The following is a 23,470-nucleotide window of genomic DNA, read 5'->3' as shown; positions in this document are numbered from 1 at the left end:
ACATCTGGACTGTCAAATATAGAATTGTTTTGAAGCTGACTTCCACATCTGTTCTGTTGGTGAAAGACAGTAAATACGTGCTTTGGTAACTGCTCACTCGGTCTAGTTGTTATTCTCCATGCATTATTAATGGAATTTGGTATTGCAGTTTTATAAACTTTGTTTTGCATAAAATATATCTTTTTTGTAAATGCTGTTAGCATCGTTTCAAGCTGTATTGATATATGGATTGATTGAACAACATTTGGCATCCACATTGCTAATCATTAAATCACAAACTGAAAATTATTATAGGTATCAACAGGACCAATAAAACCAATATTTCTCATCAGACAATTGCTTTGATCAGCTCAGTCAAGTATAAGTGTATGTTTGATACCACGAAATACCTTAATATAGTCTCTGCAAAATCTGAATATTGTACTAAGTGGAAGCATCATTGTGATCTGATGTAATTATTTCTGATAGGCGTACATGTTATTCTGTTTATGAAAGGTATCATTTGTGTTGATGTAGCTGCCGCACCTGGTGCAGGAATTCCAAGAATAGTACACACGGTTGTCAGCACAGTTCGTACATTATCAACATTTGCATCTGCAGCTGGTGCAACAATTCCAAGATCTACAGCATTATTAATAAGAAAATTTCTCACTAAAATTAGATTAGCATCAGCTCCAGCTGCAATTTCATTAAAATTATTCGGGCTAAATTCAGATGAAACATCTCCAGCTCCAGTATCTTTTAACCACAGCATATTTGTTGCAACGGATCTTGAGTAATCATCAAAACTATATTAAGAACAGTACATGCAGTTGGCAAAAATACATTGAAATATCTTCTACTGTTTGATTAGCTAGTTGATATCTGCAACTTATAAATAAACTCCAACCATTATTAACAAGTGTCACTTGTGTACAAGCAGGTATTACTACACCAGCTTCTTTTCTTACACTTCCTCGTACTTTAAGTATGGCTTTGTGTGGTTGCAAAAACACAAGTCCTCCTCCCTTGTATTAAAAGTTCCAGTTACTGTTTTGTTAGGTTCGTTTGAATTTTCATCGAGATATTCAACATACTCAAGTTCTGTTTTCGAGTCATTTGTTAGGATTTCCTCAGACAAGGTAATTTTTGACAGACATTTTTTATCTGTTATTGTTGGACAAAAATAGTTTACTAGTTCACAATTAGGGATGTGTATGCATGTATTAGAAGTCTTTGATACTATTGTCATTGTAATAGCACAATTATTATAGAACACAAAGTCCGATAACAAATGTAGGCAAAAATCTGCTTAATGAAAGCGACGTCTTTCTCAAAATGGTAGTTGGTGCAGTGCAGATATGGCTATATGCACTGGCAGGAGAGAGAGAGAGAGAGAGAGAGAGAGAATGATGTGGGCATTCTGAATATATTGATAGATTAACTTTAAGAAAACATGCATATACAAGAAGCACAAAGCATCAGCAAATTTTCACCACAACGTGACAATTTATTACTGGTACAAGAAGGTAAAGGTGGAAAATGTATTACACATATAAAAATGGTGAAACTATAACAAAAATTAGCTACAAAGATATATATATATATATATATATATATATATATATATATATATATATATATATATATATATATCTTTGAAGCAAAAAAAAAATTTTTATTCTCTCTCTCTCATTTTTATATGTGTAATTAATTTAAAAATGGATACTATCCCCCATACCCCTATCAGACACGGGATATGGATACTTGAGATAGAAAACTCAGAAATAAGGAAAATTAAGCCAGCCTTTTTCCTACATGTTTTTCTAACAAAATCCTGGTATAAATGTTGCATCCATCATAGAAAGTGTAATAAAAGTGAGAACACTGGTCATACCCCAACAAAATGTTCAAAGATCCAAGAGGAAGGCAAACAGCAAGTGTGTGTATCGGAAATGACAATCTTCCCCAACCAAAATCAGCAAGAAAAACAATATCTGGTCGAGCAGGTCTTGTTTTAATTACTAATTTTCTAATAATCTCTTGACCAGGCAGAGATACCAGTTTTTTTTTTTTTTTTGTGTTCTTAGTAGTTTCTGATGTTGGTGATATTTCAGAAATTGCTTGTTTCATATCTGCTTTTCTCGGTGGTCCACCCATAATTTTTATCAGCAATCTTCTGTCCAAGGCTGAACCTGCTGCAGAAGATGCTCATGTGGCAAAAGCTTTAAATGCGTATAACGCGATAGGTGCAATTATTTTTGCAATTCCAGGTATATTTCAATTATTTTAGAGAATATATTACCATGGAAACCTCCCACGATATTCCTGTGATAAAATTTTCATTGTTTCTTTTTATTATACAAAACTGTCCGATAAATTTGACTGATCATTTAACTGTGGTGAGTAGAGCTCACTGACCTCAAGTGCAGATAATATGTTACAATTTTGTCATTGCGATTTAGCTGCCGGCTGGATTGATCAGTCAGTGTCATCGTGATAGCAGATATTTGATTTTCAACACTAACTGGATATTAGATTATTTGTCTTGGATTTACTTGCATTAGCGATCCAGAGAGAAAAACTGTAGATAGTTTGACCTTTACTACCATGTGCTGTATATGACCCGATGGCAATAGTGCAGTTTATTAAAATTGACTTTACATCAGTTATATCAATGGGTAACTCGCCATTGTATGAAATTTAAGCACTTTGCGATTCAGAACCATATTGTTCTTGAGAAAATCATAATAATGGACCGATGCTGTTTGTGGTGCCAAAATAAAAATAAAAAAATTTCAAAGTGATTCTGGCATGCAGCATTTTGTCGTTTGGAATGAGCTCAAAATTATCTGATGCGGATTCTACTTTAGTTGTAATTAATAATTTTATTGCCTTCTTAAGACCTGTAACGTTACAAGCACCTTGCTGTGTCTTGACTGAAATCCAAATCCGGCCAGCTGGATGAATTAATTGAAATGTAAAATCATCATTCAAGTTTGTTCTGATATTTGCCATAGCGTGCCAAGCAGTTGCTGATACTAGGCCTATTTTGTATAGTTTATCACTGTCAAGTTCGATTGGTGGATTATAAATAACAGAAAAGTTTACACGGTCCACCATAGTCTGTGATGAATCAAGCAGTAAAGTTGTTGATAACATTCCTATTCTGTTTGATAGATAAAACTGAACTGCTATAGTCTGATAATACAAACCCGTTTGTTTGTACCCCCCTACCGATTTAAATAATGGAAACCTTTAATGTGATAAAAAGTGCAAAGAACTTAGTCAATTCATTCATTGATTTATAATTTCTAACCTGACTCTGAGTAGAGTGGCCCTAACACCGTCATCTTATGCGAGTTTCATGCTTAAGGGAAGTTTTTAGTGCAATAGACGGACATGCTAGATCCATTAGATTAAATTTCACAGTCCAAAAACCTGTCTATTCCAAATCTGAACATAAGATTTTGATCTCTTCAGTGTTTCCCCTAGGGGTGCAAGAGTGAGAGTCAAAAATCGCCTTGGTGTCAAAACTGGGGGTCAGACTGAGTAAAAAAACAAAACAACTTTGGTATCAAAACTGGGCGTCAAATAAAACATTTGGGGGTCTCTGAAGCACAAATGAGGGTAAAGGGAAACGCTGCTCTTGATAGCTTATCAAAAAAGAAACTGTGTCCGCCATCACCTGTAGCGTTATGATATAGTTTGGCAAATTTATCCTTTAATACAACCCCGCACTGCTCTCTGGCTATATTTTGTACATTGATATTATCTAGTTCGGCAAATATTATGAAGTAACCAGTATTTTGCCTGATGAATCGATCAATATTCTTGAAGCCTTGAGCAAGGTATATTGCATTACATTTTCTGTTGCGTGAGAGGATAAAATAAGATTTTATCTTGTTCATTTCTCCATTGCTGAGGGGAATGTCATCAAACACTATTTTATGTGTGTCAGAATCTAGCTCGGCAATAGGAATTAAATCTTCTGTTTGTTTTATGATAAATATATCGTCGCCTACGCCAAGTTCATTTTTCAGGTTTTCGTTATATTCGTTTAGCAGTTCGTACTTATATTGTTGTGGATTTATTGTGTAGAGATATAAACTCTGTCATTGTTGTCGTTAAGTAATTAATTCATTAGAAGGTTAGTATTGCCCAATCCAGTTTGTCCTACTATCAGGTAATGATAGTCCGGTAGGTCGCGGTTATACTGATGTTTGAATGATCACTCTATGTCAAAGTTTGTTATGCTGATTCTATATCGGGTATTCACAAAATTTTATCAGGCGGTCAATGTTAAATTTTGTCTCACAGCAGGAAATAAGAATGAGATATTACACAAAATTTGGTACGTTAATTGACAGCTCAACCGACAAAACAGGAACTACGACCACTACGGCTGGTGTAGATTTAACAAATTATCTTAAAAAATCTGGGGATACAATGGCAGGCAACTTAAGTATGTCAGGTCAGCGAGTGCTAGACCTTGAAAAAACATACCCACCAATCAACCCAGACAACCCGCAGGCAGTAAGCCTTGCCCAACTTAGTGAGATCAATAATGGTAAGCTATCTTTATCAGGTGGAAAGATGACTGGAAATTTCAATATGAGCAACAAAAAACAAAAAAGATTGTAAATCTTGAGACCAAATACCCCCCTACCAACATAATTAATTCACAGGCGGTAAGCTATGCAAAACTTAGCTTGGTAGATAATTCTAAGTTGACATTATCTGGTGGGACAATAACTGTCGCGTTAGATATGGGTGGGAAATTAATATTTAATACCCAACTTGATAATATAAATTTGACCAATAATGATTCTGTAAGAAATGTACAGTTTGTCAAGGATAATTTTGTAATAAAATCCGGTGATACTGTGGTGGTTAATCTGGACATGGGATTGAATAAGATAAAACTACGGCAATTCCGTCAGCGGTATCATATTTAACAAATAAAAATTACGTTGATGATAACATAGCAACGAATACTGCATCATGACTAGCAAAATCCGGTGATACGATGACAGATATGTTAAACATTGGCTTGAATAAAATAACTACTTATAATCCAGTCGCCAGATTTGATGTAATAAATAAATTGTACATGAACGTTGAGATAAGTACAGCATCAGTAAGTATAATTACTTCTGCAGATGCCAATTATCTTAAAAAATCCGGTGGTACGGTAACAGGTGCGATCAGTATGGTCGATAATAAGATAACTTCCACGCATGTGCCTGTTTTTACATCTGATCTTGCCAATAAACAGTACATCGATAGTGTTACCAAATCGATTGCAGTTGGTGGTATTACAAAACGAACTAAAAATAGTGTTGGCCATGTTCCTCATCTCGCAGATGCTATAAATAATCATTGGGGTTTTGTTGCAACAGCATCAAGTTATTATCAGGAAAATAAGCCAAATCGTGCATTTATGTTTAACAGACCCATACCTGGCGAAAAGTGGACAACAACGTCAAAACAAGTGATTTTTGGATCAAAATACAGTGTCCAAAGGCTGTAGCAATATGGAAATTTTGACAACGAGATATAGGAGATGATCTTTCTGGAGTAATTAGTAATTGGCTGTTAGAAGGATCAAATGATAATGCATTATGGACTAAGCTGTATAGTAAAGTTACTGATATTAGTTCTTATTCTAAGCAATTTACACTTGATCCTGCAGCAACTACAAACTCAGTTTTCCGGCTTTACGGTTTTAGAGCTTCAGATTATTACCCGGGTTTGACTATGTTTCAGATATATACACTTGAAGATTTAATGTGATCGTAATATATAATGTATATTGATCCTCCATCAGTCAGAGTCGTGAATGAGTTTTACATCGCTATACTAAACCCTACAATGAAGATTGAAATAGCTGATGTTGATTCGCTAGACCTGGAAAGTGTCGAGGAAGCAAGAGTAATAAATATAATTGCTTGAATGAAAAAATTAACTTTACGTTTCCTCGGTTTAACTAAGAACAGCGATAACTTGGCTAGAGTTGCTGGAATAAGAGACCCTCAACTGAAATACTCTATCAGAGACTTTGATATAATTAGCAAACACTGTCTTGTAAGTGGCTGCGAGGAAAGACGGCTAAAGGTTGAAAAATATTTAATAGATACAATGCTTGAGCTAAATAAAGAAAATGTTTGGACTATTGATAAATCTAACCTTGTAAAAACAAAATTTCATGGTGGTAAAAAACCAGAGCAAGAGCGACAAAAGAAGCTTCATGACGAGCTTGACAAACTAGCTGAAAAAAGGAAACATAAATTTCTAAAAAATCGTAAGCTCAAGGACACATTTGCTAAACGTCTAGTATTTCATGTACTCGGTATGGACTATTATGATAAAAAGACGCTGTTAGAAATAGTATATGACAGTGCTGACACTAACCTGCTAACAACAGCAAAAGTATAACATAAATCACATTAATGCTGCACGTAATGCAGTATCCAAAATTGAGAATAGGATAGAGTTATATGATGATGTAAGTTTTAGAATAACATATGCAGTTCTCAGGCAGCATCTGGTACTTAAACATTTTAAAGTGGGTCAGTTATCTTGTGTTGTTAGTTATATCGACGAAACAGAAGATATTTATCGTGATAGAATTAATGATAATGAAATACCAACAGATTTTGATCCTCCATTGTCATCCCCAGTTTTACTAGATATAAGATACGACATCTCATCTGAAGTGCATAATAAGTAGAGTTTCTTGCCAATCCTTTCAATAAAATTTAGTGTTCCGATCGATAAGGTTTCAGCTGAAAATACTTTTAGTACGGCAGTTTAAATAATTATAGAAACAGTTTCATAATGACCAAAAAAGAAATAGACTTCAATCATATTTCGTTAAGTCTCCAAGACAAAGATGAGACGATCTAATCAAATACGACAAATATTACGATAAAAAACTTCACTGTTTCAGAGAAGCTAGAAAATTTTATAGTAAAAATAATAAGCTCGCTGCATTATATTCCTATGATACTAACAACGACTGGAATTATTTCAGTTGGGGGTGGGGGCATTAAATCCGTTAGTGTTAATAGTAAACGGTATAGGCTTTATTTATCAGCGGTTAATAAAAAGATCGGGCCAAAATACGAGAACAAAAATATGTCTTGTAAAATAGCAATAGCGACTTATAATAAAATTTTTAATCTCCTTTGAGCTTATCTGCATGGTGAGAAGTTTTTGTTAGATCTGATACAGGAACTGCGAGTCAAAGACGATTTACTAGTAGATATGATACCGAACAGAGTTTCAAACTACAAAAAAAAGATAGTAAATTTTGTGTGAAACAGCTTGCGACTTAATTTGAAAAATAAGGATAGTAAAATTTTGTGTGAAATATGAAAAATAATGGAAGATATTACAGTGGAAGATACCACCAGTGTTTCCCTTTACCCTCATTTGTGCTTCAGAGACCCCCAAATTTTTAATGTGACCCCCAGTTTTGATACCAAAGTTCATTTCTACTCAGTCTGACCCCCAGTTTTGATACCAAGGAGATTTTTTACTCACACTCTTGCACCCCTAGGGGATACACTGATACCACGTTAAAGATTAAGAGATTTCTGTTCCAAGGTAAGCATATGACGGTTGTGCTTGACAATGAAAGTACAGCACATATTTCACAAATAGAAATAAGATCAAATTTGTCTCTGATTCGCACCGAAAATTCAGATTATTTTAGTAAGTTTATCTGGGTCACAGACGCACTTTCTGATGCTACTGATAATCTTTATAATCCAGTATCACATAATAGATACACAAATATCACAGTGGATGATGTCTTGAAAACGTGTTATATGATAAATCCATAGTCTCACATGGAAATTTCGTCAAAATGCTAGAACCTGGCTCATTAGTGTTAGGTCCTAGAGCTAGATAATCAATAATGAAATAGACTTTGTTGCCAGAACAAAGTTGTTTTCATATTTTGTTTATACAGTACTAACATGGGGGGTGGGGTGCTGGGATGGGGGTAATCTTGCTTTCGTCCTAATACAAAATAGGGTTTTGGCAGAGAAACCTCATTATAGTCTACTACTGAAATAAATCATCAGAAAAGGCATTTGGCATATGTTTATAATTAAATAGATACAGCTCTGTTTTAGGAATTCTGGAACATTATTAGAATTTTTATTGAGCGAAAACATAAGTGTAATTAAATACTTTTCATGCATTAACCTTTTCAGACATTAAAAAGAGTGTCAAAGATGGCCTGAAAAGTCAAATCAGTCAACAAAATATATTTATTATAAAAAAAAATACATTCGTAAGTCTTTACAGAATGATGAGAAATGTCTATGCAGATGATTACCTCTTTACATTCCTCTGGAGTTTTTTATAGTTAGATGTTCTAGCCATATACTTCCTGTTGTGACAGGTAGATACGAAGCAGACCCCTCCTCAGACAGGGATTATAGTCTGACAAAACAAACCCGTGTGTTTGTACCCCCTACCGATTGAAATAATGGAAACCTTTAATGTGCTAATAAGTGCAAGGAACTTGGTCAATTCATTCACTGATTTATAGTTTCTAACCTGACTGTGAGTAAAGTGGCACAAACTCCGTGATCTTCTGCGAGTTTCACGCTTAACGGAAATTTTCAGTGTAATAGACGGACAAGCTCAGATCCATTTCCATTTCCTGGACAAGTCCATTTTTAGCAGATGGGTGTGTCACGACTACAGATGTACATACATAAGTCGCCTGCTTTCCGATATTTACAATGTCGAATCAAGCAAAGGAAAATAATGACAACAAATTTGCTTTTCACGTGGATTTAACAAGCTGTTTAATTTATATGTTCATGTGTGCAAAAGGAGATAATTCCAAACTCTCAAAGTAATGGTTGCCGAACAGGATGAACTACGTCATTATGTTGTCTGATGGAAATAAACTTGCCTATAGTGTCCGCAATATGGCGCCGTGTTAGTATGGAAAGTCCGTAAAGCATGAAAGGGTGCAACGGATCCATCATTAGTGCCATTATGGTCAGTCCGGTTAGAAATTTATAAATCAATGATTCAATTGACTTAGTTTTGTACACTTTTTATCACATTAAACTTTTTCATTATTGAAATCGGTAGGAGGGTACAAACAAACGGGGATGTATAGTCAGACTATAACAGCCAGAAGGAGAGAGAGAGAGATGAAGTTGACAATGAATCTTTTTTTTTTTTTTTTTTTTTGGAACTTGTCTTCTACAAATAATTTACTATTTACCTTCGCTGCATTTATAAAACAATACCAAGACACTCGAGAATGTCGGTGTTGAGATAAATGTTGGTGTGCCATTTTATAGCTTGATTTCATCTCAAAGTCCACAGTTTATATACCATTTATTAGCAACAAAAAAGTACATGACAGTTTAGTCCGAGATTCCTCTGACCCATGCCACCCCATTTTTGATATTTGGACATTTATGTTGGGGTGAAGGGTTAGAGTCCATTCCCTATCCAAAAGTTGGAATTCGCCGACAAAACCAGATTCATTACGCAAAGAGCACATTTCAGTGTGGAAATCACGTGACGCCAGCAAAAAAATTACTGACACGTGCTCGGTACTTCTTGAAAATGGTTTTCTCCACCCTGCTGCATTACTGATAGGTTTCTGGTTGCTGTTCTCAGAATAAATATGTTGAGAATTAAGTGTGTATTATATTTATTTAGAAACATTAAGTGACTTCTATATGAAATGTCCAAATTATATGTACAACAACTTTAGAAATTTGTTTATTGTCGATATCACGTGACTATATGACCGCTGATGTCATTGACATGTAGGTTGCGAGATTTATAAGAGTCATATGACTCGGAATGCAATTGGCCAGATCCAGGTCAAATTTCAGCAACGACGTACTTTCATTTCATCTGTCAGCAAATTAAAGATGTGACGAATACTATGCTCACAATTTTTGAGAAAATAAATAATAGTCCTGTCCATTTCATGCAGGTATATCTTGATTAAAGGTCATTCAAATTTGCTGGCCCAGCTAGTAAGCAGCTACCCCATGCTGACACCAGACGGTGTCGGTGAATTCCAACTTTTTGATAGGGAATGGACTCTGACCCTATACTCCAACATAAATGTCCAAATATCAAAAATGAGGTGGCAAGAGTCAGAGGAAACTCGGAGCCCTTAAAAGCGTTGAAACATGGCCGCTACGTTTCAATGGGTAGAGCGAACCGAAGACGATGTTCCCGATGCAAAATAACCTTACAGCCTCAGTTATAAAGGGTGGTTGCTACGTTAAAAATCAAAATCACTCATAAAGCGTGGTTACAGTGTCATCTGCCTATTATGTGGAAATCGAAAGTAAATAAATACTCTTATTACAGTAATCTAGCCTACCGTCCTATTGCACATGCAAGATAGGTCACTATACTGCAATGCATTTCTTATCGTATAACTGTCAATTGTCTGAGTTTCCTCTGACCCTTGCCACCCCATTTTTGATATTTAGCCATTTATCTTGCATTGCAGGGTCAGAGTCCATTCCGTATTGAAAAGTTGGAATTTGCAGACACCATTTGGTGTCGGCATGGAGTAGCCGCTTGCTATCAGATCCAGCAAATTTGAATGACCTTTCGTCGAGATATACCCGCATTAAATCGATAGGAATATGATTTATTTTCTCATAAATTGTGATCATAGCATTCGTTATCTATTTAATCCGCTGACAGACGAGAAGAAAGTACATCGTTGCTGAAATCTGACCTGGAGCTGGCCATTTGCATTCCTAGTCACGTGACTACACAACTCTTAGCAACTTACATAAATGACATCAGCGGTTAGACAGTCACGTGGTAACAAAAAAACCATTTCTAGTGTTGCTGTAGGAAAACAAATCTTCCATCAGTATCAACACAGATTTGTGTGGTTGATTTACTGGACTGTATAGATTGGGTCGGGAATCTGGGAACTTTTTCACATTCGGGCATTTTCAGTGCATAGTTACGACCGCTGAGCTGAAAATGACTGCCATTGTTACTGTGAATTCAGTAACGAGTGGGTGACATTTATACAACATTTTAAGACATGCTTAAGATTTGCAATTATTATTATAAACGCAGTGTGGATAAATGTACATAGGTTGAAAAATACACAACGTTTAGTGCTTATTAATCAAGGTTTAATAGGAAAATTAAAGAACAATAATAATGGAAAAATATAAATTAATGAGAACTTTACAAAATAATTAGGATCACAGGTAATACCGACTGAAACTTTCAGGTTTTGATATAGTTTAATAAAAGAAAAATGGGTTTGAGAAAAAAGGTGTACAATTACTTCAACAAAATATTTTGTTAAAAAACACTTACCAGGTGTATCTAAGATAATAATACTAATAATAACAATGATGACTTTGTATAGCGCCTAATCTTTAGAAGCTCTAAGCGCTTTACAACATCAGACAACAACTATAAGATAAAAAACATGTTTACAAACATATATAATGATTACAAAAACAAACACCATGAAATTAGAAAACAAAAGAAACATGCTGAGAATATTTAAGGTAGGAAAAATTATTAGGTCTTTATGTTTGTTCGTAGAGTCACAATAGGTGAGTTTAAGAGCACTCTTGAATGAGATCACTGTAAATTTTTTTTGTGTCTAAGTTCAGTGGGCAATTTGTTCCATGTTGCTGGTCCCTGGTATGCAAAAGAGCGCTGTCCATATGACTTTGTTTTCATAGTGGGAATAATGAGTATACGATTGTCAGAAGAGAAGCGTAAGTATCTTGCTGGTATGCATTCATGGGTGAGGTCGGATAGGTATGTTGGACTAGAATCCGTCAGTGAAACGTGTGACAGAGAATAAATTTTGTGTTTGATTCTGGATCGAATGGATAGCCAGTGTAGGGTACAGAGCAGCGGGGAGGTGTGCTCTGATCGTGGTACTCTAAGCATGATCTGATGAGCTGTGTTTTTAAGTTTCTGGAGTAGATATTGAGATGAACCAGACATAATTGAGTTACAATAGTCCAGTCTTGAAAGTACTAATGAACACACAAGTGTTTTAGTGGCATCAACTGAAAGATATTTGCGAATGGAGATGATGCGTCTCGGCTCAAGATATGCAGCCTTGCATATGTTCATGACATGTTGGTGCAGTGGGAGTACTGTCCAGAGTAACACCTAGGTTACGTACTGATTGTGTGAATTTAATGTTGGTGTTGATGATATTTATTGTTTGAGGTAAAGGATGTGAATGAGAAAGTCTTTGTGTTGTGATCAGAATGGCCTCAGTTTTATCATCATTCATCTGCAGCTTGTTACACGTCATCCATGATTTCACATCAGAAATGCACCTCTCTACACCTTGGATGGTAGCATCAACTTCAGTTGGGTGGCTAGATTTGTATACTTGGGTGTCATCAGCGTACAATTGGTGAGACACTGGATGATGGTCAATGACTCTTGAGAGCAGCTGAGTGTATAGAATGAAAAGAACAGACACCTGTGGAACACCACAACATAGAACAACTGGGCTGGAGTGTATTCCATTTGCAGACACAATTTGTGTCCTGTTGACCAAGTAGGACTTGAACCACAGGAAGGCTGTATCATGAATGCCAAATACATGCTGGAGACGGTGAAGTAATATATCATGGTCTATTGTGTCAAATGGAGGGTGAGGACTGTAATATTTCCGCTATCCAAAAGCAGAGAGAATGTAATAAACTACTTTTAGAAGAGTAGTTTCAGTACTGTGGCAAGGGCGATATGCAGATTGGACATTGCTAAAAAGACTGTTTGAATTTAGATGAGACACAAGCTGGGATAGAACAACCTTTTCTAAGATTTTTTATATGAATGGGAGATTAGAAACTGGGCGGTAGTTCTTTAAATCGTTATGGCCTAGTGTCGGTTTCTTCAGCAGAGGATTTACAATGGCAGTTTTGAAAAATGATGGGAATTCCCCTGATGAGAGAGAGGTATTAATAACACTATACACTGAAGGCAATATTGGATCTAAGCATTCAAGCAGCAGTGACGTTGGAATTGGTTCAAGTTCACATGACTTTGGTGCACTCTTTATCAGGATTGTACGTACGAAATCCATAGAGACCAGTTCAAATGCTGCTAATGGTTGCCGCTCAAATTCTGTATCCCAACTGTATGGTGACGACGAGTCAATTGAAACTGTGGTGTCAAGCTTATCTCTAATGGTTTCTACTTTGTCACGGAATAAATTTGCAAACATTTCCGGAATGGTGACTGGAGAGAGGTAGTTGGAAGTGGTGTAGATTTGTTCCTTGACATTAGCTTGTTAGTAATCTCGAAGAGCTCTTGCAGCTGAAATTTTCGATGATCTTAGTAGTGCAATGGGCTGATTTCGCTGCATGGTCTGTATTTGTGACATTCCTTTTAGCGGCTTCATAGATTTGCTTATGAATAGTGAGTCTGGTGGAAAGCCAAAGCCTCTCAACTTTACGGCGGTCTCTTTTAGCAGTGCTAAGCTGTTCCCTAACACTGCTATGCCATGGAGAACACTTTTGAATTGATACTCTGCACTTGGTATCTGAGACATATTTGTCGAGCAATGAACGCAGGTAGTTATCGAGTTGTTCTGCTGTAGGAGGTAAGCAAGTTGTTTGGTTTGCTTGGATGTCATGCATTAGTTTGGTTCTATTTATCATACAGAGGTTTCTCTTAATAGCAGATAAAGGTGGAGGGTTAGGGACTGATACGTCAAGATGACATATAATGCAGAGGTGATCTGACGGAAGTTCATGGGATACCAGGGAGGACCTTAGAATGTTATCATGAGGTCTATGAAGAATCCAGTCTAAAATGTGTCCATGTTTATGCGTGGGTTGGTTAACTGACTGTTTGAGGTTGAAAACATTAATGGAATCTAGGAGTTTTGATGTGTTTGGGTTTCCGGGACAGTCAAAGTGAAAGTTTAAATCTCCAAGAATAATCAGGTTACCACCTATCGAATTTCCATACTCCAGGAGATTCGGAAACAAGCTCCAAATAGAGAGATCATTCAGCTTGTTTTTTAATCCTAGGAGGAGGGGAGTATAGGCAGAAAAAATGGACTGATCTTTGCTCCAGTGTGAGTGGTTTGGACTAGTTCAAACGATGTGTGGTCGAAATTGAATGTTGTGGTATGGTTAAGTGTTGTGGTGTGGTTAAGACGCTTGACCATGGAGTTCTTTGTGATGACAGGGTGTGACGTTTTGACGTATTGGGGTGGGGTTCTTCCAATATAATTTAATTAAATTATGATGAAAGTTCCACACTGGCTCGTTAGGTTAGAAAGTTAAATTAGTGACAAGATAGTTTTACAGCTCTGAGCCCCCAGTCAGCAATGCCGACGGTTAAATTATAGAGAACACGAAGATGAAATTCAATCAATAACAATTTAATAAATGTGATAATTTAAAAACGATAACTTCCAATCACTCGTCTTTCCCTTGACCAAGTGACGGCCTAATTCTTCCCGTGATTTACAGTGTGAGTTCGATTTTCCCCCTGTCCTTGCATCTACTCATCTATTTCTTCCCGCTGATTCCTTCCTTCTTTCCGCTCCTCTAACTCCTCCTTTGTCTCCGTTCCCCTCTCTACTATTTCCTCCTCCACTTTCGCTCCCAGACCTCAACTTCTCCTTTCTTCCCCTTTCCTCTGTCTCTCTATCCGAGACTACGGGACCAAACTTTAACTGGTTTGCCCCTCAAAGCTTCCTGTGAAAAACCACAAGGCGTTAACATATGTTTTATCGAATTTCACCTCACACTATATCGACAATTAATCATCAGATAGCTGTCACTGTTTCGGCCACGCATGCATACACATCGAAATTCCCACACACTTCTTGCAGGGTAAACAATGGCGTAATAACACAGTATCGGCGAATTGTTATACAGACATCAATACATTGCGTCACGTCAGTATATACACATATATATTTAATCTCATCGTACTACAATCTGACAACAATCAGACGCATGTCTGTACATTACAAATATTCAACAATGGCAAAATCTATAATCATATGAACATATGTGTTAGTCTACTATAAAATACCCACATAGCAAATCACAATATTAACTCTTACGACGGCTGCAAGCTATATAATTCTTTACAAATATCAACTCATTTCTTCAAAATATGCAAACATATTACCAAACAAAGTAATTCTTCGTACTACGATTCTAGTAATAATAAAGTATACATACGACCTACAATTAAAATGCAGTCGCATTCCACAAAGACCGAACAAATATCTACTGACCTTATTTGAAGCTCTCTACTTAGAATTTCCTGCTCTAAGATTTTCCCGCCAATAACGAATGGCTATTCGGAGTTACACTAACCTCCACTCTGGGTAATTTCTCTCCGCGACCTAACTCTTGCCGGGAGATGCGGGGATATCATTCTACCCAAATCAAGGTCTCTCCCCTATCTCGATTCTGATTGGGTGGCGCTGTGCCCCTGTCCAATCGTCTTAGCGGCCAGTTCAACCTGTCTGTTTGCAGGGAAAGAAGTTAAGACACTCCCACTTCTTTCAGGCAACTTCTTTTGATCTTGGAAAACATTTCGACACCTAGGTGATAATTGGCTGTCTGTGACTTCGCAACTCCGATGTCCGGTTCTTCTATTCTTGCCACAACAATCTTACGTAACGGATTAGTGCTAGCCTTCGGCAATGTTCGACATCAAACAATGGCCTGTCAGAATTACCTTGATTATACATGTTTCAACTGGGCTACTCTGGGTCGGGGTAAACATGACACAGGGATTCTACCTCCGCGAGAGTTACTGGGGAACGACTTGATGGAGTAACCAGTGGGTATTAGATCCGTTCACTTGGGCTCATCGCCTGATGTTTTTAAGCATGTTTCTGTCAGGAAAAAGACGTCAATATTCTGGTCGTTGATAAAATTAACTTTTTCTATTTGCTTTTCCGGTGGTCCTACTGATTGGGCATTGAATAATGCAGTACGCAGAGGTATCTTTTGGATAGTTGACACAAAGGTTGACGAATTAATAGGGATTTTAATTAGGTTATCTAAATTAACGGCCGAATTTTTAAATTGTTGAGCCGGAAAGGGCATAAGGGAGATAACTGGAATTCTTCTTCCTGTTCTACGCCAGCCAGCTTTGAAACGTTTCTTTTTTTCGCTTCTGTTTACATTTAAGTAATGATGAATGTAGTCCCAGTTCGTTTAGTCTAGAGCATAAGGTAGCGTGGAGAGCCAAGGAGTGGTCATTCAAAGCAATTAATGAGTGTCCATCATAGCATAAACGGGTTATCTGGCGAGTATCACGTGATGGCGATTTGTTCAAAAACAAAGGAAGTTGTAGTAGTGGAGCAAGACAGCTGAGAAAAAGTGTAATTGTTATCGTTTCCAAAACAAGGAGATCAAGAAACACATATGAACTGAACAGCCAATACATAATGAACATAATAACGTAGACGAAGACAGGCAACAAGCACAAATATCATAAAAACGGCACCAAAAAAAAAACAAAACAAAAAAGAACAACTGCTTCATGTCTGTTAAGCGATAGCGGCCATCTTGCCGCAATAAAATCAAGATAGCTGCAAACATCAGGCCATGTCACTTCAGGCCATTTTGTTGGGTTATTTACCCAAATATTTGCTGAAAATTTATAAGGACAATCATTAATTTTCTCAACTTTAAGTTTCCGTAAATATCGCATTAGCATCGCTATCCAGCGTCTCTTTGTAAACTAAGACATTGCAAGAATGGCCAACTGATCTTATGAACATTGTATTTATATTCGTCATTTTATAAATGAAAAGTGTGCAATATACAACCTATATAACAAACGCAGCCTTCAAGCTGTCTTGACACTAATTGGCATGTAACTGTTAATGTCGTGTACACATGTACATGACACGTACACACCACTGCCATCCTTATCAACCTGAAATATGTATGTCTATGACAATATTCGACAGACACACATTCGTGGTTTTATATCCTGCTTGTTCAGAAGACTATGCAGCACTTCTGAACAGATCACAGAAATAATAAACAAAATATAGGCAAACTATAATGGTGTGCAATATCGAATCTAACTAACGCTACCGTCTGTTACTACGCAATTATTTTCATTTCCGCAATATAGCGGAAAGTAGGTCGCTAAGCTTGTGACGTCATGCCGACCCAACCTATGGGTACGTGAGAAAGCTTACTATTCGTCCGTATGTTTATATTAAGACACTTCCCACGTGAGGCTATTTGTAAACAATAGGTCATTACGAATTTCGTCACATCCGCCTAATTAGTAACCTGCCCTCTACAACGAAAGCTGGTGGCGACATAGCTATAATGCCTATTTCTTTGTTGCCAACACATTTTCGTAGTACTACCGCCTCCAAGTATTTCTGCAGGAGTATCAGCGTTATCACGATGCATGTGTGCGAGCATCAAGGAAGGGCTGGGGGGGGGGGCAGGGGCCAGTTTTATGTACAAATTTAATGCCGCAATCAGCGACCTATCAAATACACAAGTGGGGTCAAAAAGGTCCATATTTTTATATACCTATATTAAAACAAAGCATAAGTCTATTATTCAGTTTACCAGAGAAGTCAATGGCAGTTCATAGCAGAAGTTTGTGTACCCCAACCCCTATTTTATACATGCATCTTTCACATCCAAAGGCCATTTTTGACAGCATATGGTGCTCACAGTGCAAACGCAAGCCCTTTTCCTGATGAAGGATGAACATTTTGAAAAACATTGTCTACTAAATAGTTTGATGCAATTTAGAATAGTTGTCATCCAAGCCGGTTTTGAGATATTCTACTTGCATTGAACCCACGTGTCTACTGCTATGGGAGGCTAGCTCTTCTTCCTAACCGACTATTGGTATTTCACTATCAACATACTGCAGTGCAACTATGGAAGATGTACATGCCTGACATCAATTTCAAGAACAACACAAGCCCGAAACACCTAGTTCACACATATAGCCATATCTATAAATAGTAAACATTAATAGCTGAAAAAGTCACACCATAGCCTTAAGTTAAGACAGGGGCCAATTTACGAAACTGTACCCTGCCACCTACTGTACATGGCAACTTTTTCATTCTCAACAGAAAAGGCAAAGGTTAATCCGTTTGAAAGGCTAGGTATTATGGGAGAGGCATGCATGTTACATAATAGAGTATCACAAGGCCAATGATGTATCATTATCAGCGGAAAGTGACATTTTGCTGGATGTTGTGACTATAATGAGCCCGATGGTTTCTAGGCAATGGTTCGTGTGGCTAGTACTTATGTTGTCGATCATAATTCTCATCTTGATGGGGATCGAGTTCAAAAAAGGCCGAATTCTCACACCAGAGCGATGGGTACGAATGAGAAATATGAGCCACGCTTTACTACTGTATCTAGAATGCTCGTCCAAATGTGTACAACTGCAGTAGTGGAAGCTTCGTTTCTTTTATTACTTATACAACAAGAAAATATCCATAGGTATGCGACGCGCATGTGCTTGACGCGAGCTTGATGTTGAAATAAAAGCAATAATCTGAAGGGGAAAAATTCTACAGAGTGACAAAATTACCTGATTACCCCCATGACCCTGTCTCATACTATAAAAGAGACGTGTTTACATTTCCTATTCTTTTCAATAATCTCCATCATTCTGTATGCAATCGAGATACTGAAACCAGCATTTTGCGTCCTAATTAAAAGTTTTTGCATTTTGTTGTCGTCTTGGAAGAACAATTCTCCTTTGTATAAGCAGTGAAGCTCCCAGCACATCAACATACTTACAAGTTTATTCTTTACTCCGAATTCTCTTTTGAACAACTCCTTTGGTAAACTCATCATTCAGTAACATTTTCTATGTAGTCCTTTCTTTTGACATATTAGGTAATAAGATAAACAGGCATTAACTATCAAAATGAGAGGAGAAGAAAGGCATAGAACTGTGTAATTAATGTAAGGCATAGAACTGTGTAATTAATGTAAGGCATCAAACTGTGTAATTAATGTAAGGCATAGAACTGTAATTATTGTAAGGCATAGAACTGTACTTAATGTAAGGCATAGAACTGTGTAATTAATGTAAGGCATAGAACTGTAATTAATGTAAGGCATAGAACTGTAATTAATATAAGGCATAGAACTGTAATTAATGTAAGGCATAAAACTAATAATGTAAGGCATAGAACTGTGTAATTAATGTAAGGCATAGAACTGTGTAATAATGTAAGGCATAGAACTGTGTAATTAATGTAAGAGAAATGACATGTCTGAAGATGAAGCACTCTAAGAAAGTGGCAGAAGGAAATTTGGACAGTCTATATTTTATTAAAATCATCAACATATTTATAATTATATTTATATTTATTTAAAATTTATGTTAAATTATTTTTTAAATAAGGATAGTAAAGAGCTGTAACAGACGCAAATGTACGTGGCAGATATGCATAATACTTGCAACAGTGTTGTTTCCCAACAAGTATTTTTATACTGTGATCAAATCAAATTTTTCCAGCTATTGTACTTGGAACAAATGGAAGAGAAAACCCCGCACTTGCACTTGTCCAAAATTTTTGGAAGACTTCATCATTTTCCTTCCTTTAGTGTTATGACCCAAAATGACTTACATATCTGAGCAAAGACCAGATTTAGCATTAGGTAATGCATAAAAGTGAGTTTACCTGGAGTCCAAAATTACATTGATTTCCCCTGTGCTCAAGCAAGGTGGGGATAACTAGTATACTTTTGGAAATTAACATGAGAGCCAGAGATAAAAAAAAGGTCTTTATTTCACAGTTCCATGTGATCAAGTGATGATGTTTTGCATGGAAATATAAGTATTATGCAAAGCAGATACCCCAAATCTTGTGTATCTGGCCCCATAATTTTAGCCCATGTTTCAGGGTGAGTAAAAGAATGACAGACTCTTAAAATTACATTTGATTCACTCCAAATGTGCACTCCGCACAAATGTTTTTGAAAAGGTCAACATCTAACATTTTTTAACTTGTTTTTGAAATTTTTAATTGTTATGCCTTGCTTGAAATTGAATTTTCAATTATGTATGTAAGTCTCATTCAGGGTAGAAGTGGCAATGACAGACGACATACTGGAAGTAGTGCCTGAATATATTAATGCTGCATAATCATTGCTAAAGATGTGTCAGAAATAGTAAATTTGGTATATCATGTATCTATTTGGCAGTGAACATGAAACTAAAGTTGAAGAAAATAACCAAGCCCAATTTTTTATTTGAAACTTGCCAGTGCCAAATTTTGACATGAAAAAATTGCCATGCTTGATTATTTGGTATACCAAAGTAAGATTGCCATGGATATTTCCATCCCACATCTGGCTGCTAGTCAAAAACTATTTTTTTCGCGTCATTTGAGAATGTTGTTGAAAAATGTAAAAGCTGCATCAGAAACTTCTATTTCCCAAGTAGAACGCAATTAAATGCATTAAGTTATGAATCCCTGAAATTCTTAGAGAAAAGAAAATTTCCAGTGGTTGATGTCATTCTTTTGCACTCAGAAATAAGATAGACTTCAAAAGTATATCAACTTTTATACCAAAAACGGCATATCATATAACAATTTCATAACTAAAATTAAACAACACAAAGAAAATGTTATTTTGTGCTGTGTATCTACATGATTTCATTCACACTTTTAGGTAATTCAGACTTGTAATAATAAAATGATAAATAATTACAAAAATGTTTCCATTTTTCTGCTTGAATTATGTAACATTAAGAAACAACAGCTCAAATCTGTATAAATGGACATTGGTCCTTGCTCTTTCTGTGTATGATGTTAAAGTGCAGAGTTGATTTTGATTTTTCAAAGGAATATGGAAGCAGGGTTTAGGTTAGAATGAACATTAAGGTGACCTTGATCTTGAAATAAAAGATTTTTAAATAAACAAATTATTAATTGTCTTGGAATCATTAGTTTTACTACCTTCTCACTGAGTGTTGAGGTGCATTCAAGGAAAACTAGTTTCCAATATGATTTATAATATGGTAATATGGAATATTGGCCTGTAATTATTTACCATAGTAATGTTTTCATTATATTTTCAGGGAAAGAATGTAGATGATGGCACCAGCAATAGCATAGTCTCTTACCATAGTCCTTCATCTGACATCGTCATGCTTCCATCAAAGGAGAAAATCCTTAACATGACACACAGAGAAGTAGCTAACTTATATCACAGGTAAATTTTTACTGGGTCAGTAAGGAGTGAAATAAGTAGATGTAATGATAACTGCAATAAACAAATTACCATTATTTTATGGGGATGTTTCCGCCTGGTTTTATTTCAGCATCCTTATTCACAAAACATCATGACCAAGAAGCTTAAACTGGAGCTCAAAAGGACAAAATCAGATAAGATACTTTAGACTTCACATGTCATCAAAATCAGATAAGGTACTTTAGACTTCACATGTCATCAAAATCAGATAAGATACTTTAGACTTCACATGTCATCAAAATCAGATAAGATACTTTAGACTTCACATGTCATCAAAATCAGATAAGATACTTTAGACTTCACATGTCATCAAAATCAGATAAGATACTTTAGACTTCACATGTCATCAAAATCAGATAAGATACTTAGACTTCACATGTAATCAGAACTAGTAGATACAGCAGAAGGATTAATGTGAAGAACAATCATGATTTTAGCAATTGTTCTAATTAAAATTTGAGACCATGAAAGTTTTTGGATTTTTAACTTTGGGTTTCTTGTTCAAAAAGTTGTGAAAATATTGCAGCTGGGAATCATTGTGCTCCTTGGTAGCAAAGCGTTACATAGAATCATTGTAAATAATGTGTTAAGATGAACTTTAAAGATGAGCCGGTATAAAAAAAAATAATTTCTACACCAGAAGTTTGCAGATATTAACATAAACAGGATTTCTTATGGATGCATCAGTTTGATGATGTTTCATGGTAAATGGCCCAACAGTTTGCAAGCTTTATAAGTAATGGTGTTCATTTGGAAAATCATTCAATGTTATTAAGGTGATTTGTGCTTTTGCAGACTGAGGTGGTCTGCTTGCACAGGTATAAAGTATGAGCAATAAATGCCTCAATTTGGCCTACTTTATATGCACTTTTATATTTTATATACATGTTTCAGTGATAAGATTAACCATTGTTTTAGTTTGATATTTTACTCCATTACCCTAGTACATGCCCCTTACTTGGAAAGGTACACAAAAGGAAAACGTGTTTTGATCCATCAGATTAGTTTTGTTGGTTTTTGTTGTCCAGGTTTAGAAGAAGTTAACACATTTTCTTTGGTATGGTATTTGGCGTTCATCTCCTTGGCATGATATAGCCGGGTCGGTGGTTCTTCCCTGGGTTTTCCAGGGTTCTTCCTCCACCAGTTATACTGGCCGCCATGTATAGCCTATCTTGTGCTGAAAAAATGGCGTTAAACCCTAGAACAACAACAACATGATATAGCCAAATAAAGAGTTCAGCGCTGTTAAAAACTAACCAACAGATTTGCAAGCCTTGGGGATATGACCATACAACTTTACCAAGAGATATATTGAATCATTAATGGGTGTTTTGCATACCATTCTGTTTTATTTTTTGTTTCAGTCTATAACTTTGCAAGCCATGGGGATATTTTTATTAGCTGTAAGAAGATGTATACAATACTCTTACCAGAGATCTCGGAAATGCTTAATTACGTATATTTGGACACAATTTTTTTATCTGGGACACAGAAAATCACCCACACAGGAGTCCTCTATGCGTACTTTTTTGTTGCAAACAGTAAAGGTTTGCGGCACAATAAATATGTTCTAATCACTATGAAAAATGAAACAATAATTTTATTTAAGTTGACTTCCTTTGATCTAAGATCGTTGGCTTGCTTTGATGAAGGTGGATGTGTTTTTGAAGGCGCCACTAAAGGCTCTCTTTGAAAGACCAAACAAATATCTGTTATTGCTGTGGCAACATCAGATAATTGTAGAACATTGAAACAGATTTTTTTATTTGCTTGGTATATATCAGTGCTTCAGAGGTAATCAGTGTTTTTTGAAGTTGCAGGAAAACAATTTTTTCTGGTGATTTCATCTGCAAGTAATAATGAGCACTTTGTAATTCCAATGACACTGGACAACAAATTTTTACAAAAGTCATGTTACTGAAATAAAATTAGTCAATTCTTATCAATTTTTATGTGCTGAACACGAATATGACAGTCAAATTGCAAAATTGGCTCTAGTTTTTTTGTAATCTGCAAGAAATTAATGTTTACATAACGAAATGCATTCCAATAGTAAAAGGTCAACTGTAATAGCCTACCTATAAAAAATCAAGTCATTGACTACATCTTAGATTTCTTCGCCTGTCTCTTGTACAGCTGTTCGGGAGCATCTCTGAGGAGTGTCCAGCAGTAGTCAGCCAGCATTGTAGTGGACCATTTTCCCTGGTATCTTTGTT

At 36.1% G+C, this 23,470-nt stretch overlaps 1 protein-coding gene across 5 annotated transcripts in view; it reads left to right on the top strand.

Moving 5' to 3' along the window:
- Positions 1–23,470, top strand: part of LOC149806627 (putative methyltransferase-like protein 24) — a 77,339-nt gene that overhangs the window by 5,273 nt on the left and 48,596 nt on the right. For 2 of the 5 annotated variants that reach the window (XM_089955854.1, XM_089955848.1), the window contains exon 2: positions 21,082–21,215. In XM_089955854.1, the coding sequence (XP_089811980.1) occupies positions 21,082–21,215 (134 nt within the window). Of the gene's footprint in view, positions 1–18,124; positions 18,483–21,081; positions 21,216–23,470 lie in introns of those variants that run through there. The other 3 variants (XM_089955871.1, XM_089955863.1, XM_089955880.1) reach the window with 3 other exon arrangements.

Source organism: Sinohyriopsis cumingii, chromosome 1, assembly GCF_028554795.1.
Source record: "Sinohyriopsis cumingii isolate HCF-2022 chromosome 1, ASM2855479v2, whole genome shotgun sequence".
Lineage (NCBI taxonomy): Eukaryota > Metazoa > Mollusca > Bivalvia > Unionida > Unionidae > Sinohyriopsis > Sinohyriopsis cumingii.
This window is presented reverse-complemented; position numbering and strand designations above follow the sequence as displayed.